Source organism: Rhincodon typus, chromosome 22, assembly GCF_021869965.1.
Source record: "Rhincodon typus isolate 14 chromosome 22, sRhiTyp1.1, whole genome shotgun sequence".
NCBI classification, from domain to species: domain Eukaryota; kingdom Metazoa; phylum Chordata; class Chondrichthyes; order Orectolobiformes; family Rhincodontidae; genus Rhincodon; species Rhincodon typus.
The window spans coordinates 4664457-4671905 of NC_063353.1; the positions used below are offsets into that span (position 1 = coordinate 4664457).

General features: G+C 43.1%; 1 protein-coding gene across 1 annotated transcript in view; it reads left to right on the forward strand.

The window, feature by feature from the left end:
- Window positions 1-4527, forward strand: part of itpr2 (inositol 1,4,5-trisphosphate receptor, type 2) — a 200613-nt gene extending 196086 nt beyond the window's left edge. Inside the window, exon 57 of the mRNA XM_048610561.1 lies at window positions 1277-4527. Within this exon, the coding sequence (XP_048466518.1) occupies window positions 1277-1366 (90 nt within the window). The 3' untranslated portion in view covers window positions 1367-4527. The remainder of the gene's footprint in view (window positions 1-1276) is intronic.
- Window positions 4528-7449: the final 2922 nt, after the last annotated feature.

Below are 7449 nucleotides of genomic sequence, written 5' to 3' on the forward strand. Positions count from 1 at the left end.
ACTGATTGTAGCCAGGAAAAGGTTGGTACATATACTAGAGAAGGGGTGGGGTAGTGGTGGTGGGGTGGGGTGGTGGTGGGGGCGTAGTAAACAATAGGTGGAGCCCAGAGAGAGAAAATCATTTGGAGGCAGAAAAAAAACGGGTTAAGTTCAGTCTGGGGGAATGAAGAGATGTTAATGGCGAACATTTGTGGTGGTAGCCCATGTGATAACAAGGCCTGGTGTGTGGAGGCTGGGGTAAGGACATGGGAAGTGGTGCCTCAAGCCCTAAAATTGTTAAACTTGATATTGAGTCCAGAAGCCTGTCGAGTTTCCAAGTGGAAAATGAGGTGCTGTTTTTCCAGTTTGTGCTGAGCTTCGCTGGAGCACTGCAGCAAGCCTGAGACAGAGATGTTGGCCAGGGAACAGGTGATGTGTCGAAGTGGCAGGCAACTGGAAGCTCAGGGTCATTTTTGCAGACAGAACGTAGGGGTTCTGCGAAATGGTCATGCAGTCTACGTTTCATCTCCCTGGTGTACAGGAGACCAAGAAGCTATTTCTATTCATCAAGGAATCTAGGACCAAGAAGAAGAGTCTAAAGATTATAGCCAGACCTTACAATATGACATTAGGAAAGACTTCTATGTACAAAGGTTGGTAGAAGTTTGGAACACTCTACCACAAACAGCAATCAATGCTGGGTCAATTATCAAATTTGAATCTGGGATCATTGTATCTTTGCTTATCAAACACATAAGTGACATGGGGAAAATGCAGGGATGTAAAATTAGGTCACAGATCAGGAATTACAGAATGATGAAACAGGGTCAAACAGCTGAATGGTCTCCTGTGGTTCCTATAAAGACAGAGAAGAAGGGAAGGTGTAGTGTAGTGGTCGAGCCCAAACAACAAACAAAGCTGCGTGGAGAGGGGACCCTCTTGTGGTACAGTGGTAGTGTCCCTGCCCCTGAACCCCAAGTCCCACCTGTTGCGAAAGTGAGTACTAACATCTTCGAACAAGTTGATTAGAAAAATAGGTCATATAAAAAAAAAACAAAGCTGTGGGAGGTGGTGGGGGGGACCTCATCTGGCACAGTGATAGTGTCCCTACCCTGAACTGAGAGACCTGGGTTGAAATCCCACCTGCTCCAGAGGTGAGTAATAACATCGCTGAACAGGTTGACTAGGAAATTAGGTTTAAATTAAGATTTTTCAGAGCTGTGGAGAAATTGGCACAGGCATGGCGAGCTTTGCTGCGTAATTGTTCTTGATGCAGAGTTTTTACTTTCCTCTGCAGATGACCGAGCAACGAAAGAACAAGCAACGCCTGGGCTTTCTTGGACCAAACACATCTCAGCTGAACCATCAAGTGGCTGCAACGCATTGAGGGCCAAAGGAACTTTGACGTTCGGAACATGATTCTGCCAGATTGCATTCTGGGGGCAAACCATGTTGTCATTGAGGCTAACTCTCAATTAGAAGAAAAGTGCCTGAAATAACTGGATTTGAAGCCATTTGGAAAGTCCAACACGGCCTACCTTATTATCCATCGCAGCGATGTTGTCCACAACTTCCAAACATAGCCTTCCCACTGGTGTATTCCTGCCAGCTTCCCTGGCATTCCAATTGTCTTCATAATCCTAATCCACTTTCCCACACTTCACATTCATCATCAAAACACTCGACGCTGTTGTCTCACTTCTAATTGCAAGATAGTGGAATTATTTTTTATTTATTAATCCACGGGATGTGGATATCACAGGCTAGGCCAACATGTATTGCCCAAGTGGGCAGTTAAGAGTCAACCACATTGCTGTGGGTCTGGAGTCACATGTAGGCCAGACCAGGTAGGGACAGCAGATTCCCTTCCCTAAAAGAACATTAGTGAACCATGATGGATTTTTCAGTAGAATATTTTTTTTGGCCATTGTTATCCTTTTTCTAATTCCAGATCTTTGAGTTCTAATTCAACCAGTTGCCATGTGGATTTGAACCTGGGTCCCCAGCTTACTAGTTCTGTGACAATACCACTATACCATTTATTCATTTTTGGGATGTGGGCATTGCCAGCATTTCTTTCGCATTCCCATTAAGAAAGTAGAGTGGACATCTTTGCTAATCCTTTGTGTGGCAGTGGTAGGATTACGAAGGAATGTGAAGGATTTTGACCCAGTAATGATGAATGAACGATAACATATGACCAAGCCATGAAAAGTGTGAGAACTTTGGGGGCGGGGAACATTGAGGTGCCCTTGCCCTTAGTTGGTGGTACAGATCATGGGTTTGGGCAGTGCTGATATAGAAGCTTTGGCAAGATGCTGTAGTGTATTCTGCATGTGGTAGGCAATATACTCCTGTTGCATGGTAGTGAAAGATTAAGCTAAAGGTTGAGGTGCCATTCATCTTTGCTGTCTATTGGAAAGTATTCAGCTTCTTGAGTGTTGCTGCTCTTACTGTCATCCAGTCAAGTAGAAAGAATGCCATCATAAACCTTACCTGTACCTTCTCAGTGATGCAGTTGGTTTAGGGAATTGTCAGGTTATCTGTTTACCAATGAATTTCCAGCCTCTGACTTGCTCTAGTAGCCATGGCATTGATATGATTGGCCAGTTGAATCTCGGGTTCATAGTGACTACCCGAATGTCGATGGTGGGGGGATTTGGTGGTAGTGATGCCATTGAATATCAAGGGGCGATTGTTAGATTCTCTCTTATTGGAGATGGTCATTGCATTGCCCTAGGGTGGTACTAATGTTACTTACTGATTACCCTGCCAAACCTGAGAGCTGTCAGGGTCTTGCTGCATATATACATGGGTGTTTCAGTATCTGAGGGGTTGTAAGTGGTACTGAACATTAGGCAATCATCAATAAAGGAGTTATTAGTGAATTAACTGGAACTGGATGAGTCTAGAGGAACTCCTGCAGCAGTATTCTAGAGCTGAGATGATTGACCTCCAACTACCATTACCATCTTCCTTTGTACCAGGTATGACCCTAACCAGCAGAGAGTTTGCCCCCTGAATCCCATTGACTCCAGTTTTGCTAGGGCTCCTTGATGCCACACTCAGTCAAATGCAGCCTTTATGTTAAGGGCTATCACTATCATCTCACCTCTGGAATTCAGCTATTTTGTCCATGTTTGGACCAAGATTATCATGAAATCAGGAGCCAAGTCGTCCTGTCAGATTCCTTCTATCAATATCTACCAGAGGAGAATTACTTTTGAACATCTGCCAGAGGAGTATACCCTGTGCATTTCACAAATTTGGTGGTGTTAGCTTCTTACTTGCCATCAATCTCATGTACCATCATAGGGTCAGTACACACTATCTTCATAGTTGTTGTGGTGAGCAGCTTGGAGGGGAACTTGCAGGGTTTGGTGTTCCCGTGTATCTGTTGCCTTTATCTTTCTAAATGGTAGTGATTGTGCACCAGTGGTGGAGGGTGAGTGTTGAAGGTGGGGGATTCAATAGGAAACAAATTTGTCCTGGATGGTGTCAAGCTTCTTGAGTGTTGTTGGCATTGCATTTATGCAGACAAATGGAGAGTTTTTCGTCAAACTTACTTGTGCCTTATAGATAGATTTAGGGAGTCAGGAGGTGAGTTGCTTCCTGCAGGATTCCCAGCGCAACCCCCCCCCTGCCGGTCAAAGAGTGATTTCACATTGTGTTTGTTGAAAAGGTTGAGTTAATTGAGTTGAATTGTAAAACAGCAGCCATGAAGGTCCTGTATCCAACTTGTAAACTTCTAGTTCCTCCTCTGTATGGAACATCCCATAATTAATTGTGAGACAACACTGAGTATTTTGGCCAGAATGAATGGAATCTATGCACCAGTCACATGTTGCCAAATATTTGATTCCTGGGGCAACTGGAACAAAACAAAATGAGTAATTTCAACCAATGTGTGATTTCACATGATGTATATTTGAACTGTGGTGGAAAGCCTATATTGCGAAATAAAATGATTCAATTCAAAAGGAGAGGGAGGCAAGTCAAAGCAATAACAAGGAGTACTTCATACTTTGGGATTGAAGAACATATCCAGTTTGGGATTATCCAGAATGCTGGGAATTACACTGCCAAGTTCCCAGCCACATATCTTGACTAAAGTCACTTTTGTTCTCTTAAAACCAATTTGAATGTATCTAACCTTTTGAAATTGTTAAACTTGCGAAGGTACTAGAGCAAAAAAAATATTTTTATACTCTGAACCAATTGTACTTCAAAGGGTGTATGACATTTAAAGGTCGAATTTTGTATACTAATGGTGGCAATCACTGAGATATTTTGCTGCACCAAGAAGCGAAAATGGTTTGATTTTCTTTTTTTAAATGTGGTATTTATATAGTTTTAATTTGAATATCTTGCATGAACTGCAAAATAGTGGCAAGGCAATGCAAATCTCCATTTAAATCATAATTTGTCAGTCTTTCTAACTGGCTTTCACTTGTATGCCCTTTTAAAAAGAGGGGAAGTCTCAACTGGTCCTGACTGGATGATGTGTTTATATCTTAAACTAATAAAGCTTATCTTTTTTTAAGTGAACAGCAGTGTTTAATGCAAAAAGCAAAATTCTGCAATGCTAGAAATCTGAAATAAAAACTGACACTGCTGGAGGAACGCAGCAGGTCTGGCAGCATCTATGGAGCAAAGTTGAAAGTGGAGTTGCAGGTAGACAGGAGAGTGAAGGAGGTGTTCGGTACGCTTGCCTTTATTGGTCAGTGCACTGAGTATAGGAGTTGGGAGGTCATGCTGCAGCTGTACAGGACATTGGTTAGGCCACTTTTAGAATACTGCAATTCTGATCTCCCTGCTGTGTTAAAGATATTGTTAAATTTGAAAGGATACAGAAAAGATTTAGAAGGATGTTGCCAAGGTTGGAGGGTTTGAGCTCTAGGGAGAGGCTGAGTAGGCTGGGACTATTTTCCCTGGAGTGTTAGAGGCTGACGGGTGACCATATAGAGGTTTATAAAATCATGAGGGGCATGGATAGGGTGAATAGACAAGGTCTTTTCCCTGGGGTTGGGAAATCCAAAACCAGAAGGTACAGATTTAAGGTGAGAGGGGAAAGATAAAAGTGACCTAAGGGACAAATTTTTCACACAGAAGGTGGTGCGTGTGTGGAATGAACTGCCAGAGGAAGTAGTAGATGCAGATACAATTGCAACTTTAAAAGGCATCTGGATGGGTGCATGAATAGGAAGGGTTTAGAGGGATATGGATCAAATGCTGGCAAATGGAACTAGATTAGTTTAGGATATCTGGTTAGTGTGGACAAGTTGGACCAAAGATTCTGTTTCTGTGCTGTACAACTCTGACTCTGTGACCATGACTCTAAGCTTTCGAGTCCAGTATGACTCTTCTTCAGAATGAAAAAGAGGTGGAAAAAGGATTTTTTTTGCAGGAGGCAGAGGGGCAAGTGGAGCAGAAGGGATCAGGGAAAGGTTAAAGGTGCAAGGTGTAGTAGAACAAAAGGCAAAGGAGAGGTAAAGGGAGGAGAATTTAATCATCGGATCCCTACAGTGTGGAAGCAGGCCATTCAAGCCCACACTGAACCACTGAAGAGTGTCCCACACCCCACCCTATCCCTGTAACCCTGCATTTCCCATGGCTAACCAACCTTGCTTGCACATCCCTGAACACTATGGGCAATTTAGCATGGCCAATCCTGCACATCTTTGGACTGTGGAAAGAAGAGAATGTGCAAACTCCACACAGACTGTCGCCCGAGGGTGGAATTGAACCTGGGTCACTGGCAGCAGTGCTAACCACTGACCATGCCACTGCAGCCTGGCTATTGATAACAATGTGTTGACTATATATTACTGTAGTGCTGTTGAGGGGCTAACCATTGATCTGTGTTTTGAAGGTTACAAGACAGAAAAATAAGAATATTTTTGATATGCAAGCTGTTAATTTCTGCATGGAGATACATAAATCAAAAGCAAATCATCCTCTGGATCAGCTGTGAAATACAGTGAGGGACCATTTATTTCTTGAACAGGTGAAGTAGGGCTGCACGTCAGAATCCTCTTAAGAGTAATAATCGTACAGCACAGAAACAGACCCTTCGGCCCAAATTGTCCATGCCAACCAAGTTTCCTATTTGCCTGCATTTGGCCTATATCCCTCCAAATCTTTCCTATTCATGTACCCATCCACATGTCTTTTAAATGTTGCAATTTTACCTGCTTCTACCACTTCCTCTGGCAGCTTGTTCCACACACACACCACTGTCAGGTCCCTTTTAAATCTTTTCCCCTCTTAATCGTATGCCTTCTGGTTTTGGACTTCCCCACCCCGGGGAAAAGATCTTTGCTTTCCACTTATCCCATGTCCCTCATGATTTTATAAACCTCTATAAGGTCACCCCTCAACCTCCTACGCTCCAGGTAAAAAGTGCCAGCCTCTCCTTATAACTCAAACCCTCCAGTCCTGGTAACCCCATTGTAAATTTTTTCTGTACCCTTTCCAATTGAATATCCTCCTTCCCATAGTGGAGCGACTGGTGACCAAAGGGAAGATTACTGCCCAGGCTCAGAAAACACGGTCCTGAGGATGGAAGGTTGACATTATGCCACTGATGGCCCCCCTCCAGGGGGAGGAAACCACCATTATCATTAACGTAGCTGATACAGATGATTAAGTCGTTGGTCCTCAGCCCCTTTAAAAATGAAGAAGACTTGCATCTATGCAGCTCCTTCAGGACCATGTCCCAAAGTGCCTTCCAGCCAATGACATACTCATGATGTGTAGTACCTGTTGTAGGATTCCTTCAAAGAGGATTATAAGTAAATTGATGAGTCAGGTTTAGGGACTGTGATTGAAGGGCAGTTCCTTGTTAATTTTGATGATTTGGTCTATTTCAGAGGTGTTAACATGGGAACCAGCATATGCTCATCTTTCTGTTGGATATGCAGAATAACACTTGTTACAAATATAGTAAGATGAGATCTACAGTCTTGTGAGTGAACAGTGACAGGGGTTTGATTGGCTATATAACTATATACAGAGGATGGTGAAAGAGAACGTCTTACTTGGAGCTTTACAGACCTGGACTTTAGTCCTATGTAAACTACCATTACTATTACATAGCACCGTGTGCACATATACCCAGTGTTAAGATATAATCCTCCTTTACGCCACACCAGTTCTTCTCGAGACCACTCATTAATCCATTCCTCCATGCCTGCTCTGTTAATGTTCTTCTCACTCTTCTCTAATCTGCAGAGGCTAATTGATTGTGTTTTTCAGTTCCTTCACCTTTACCCCCTTCCACCACCCCCAAAGGTTCTATCAAGAGTCGTAGAGTCATGCAGCATGGAGACAGACCCACTTTGGTCTACAGTCCATGCTGACTGTAATCCCAAACTAAACTAGTCCCACCTGCCTGCGTTTGGCCCATACATTTCTTATTCATGTACTTATCCAAATATCTTTTAAATGTTGTAACTGTACCCACATCCA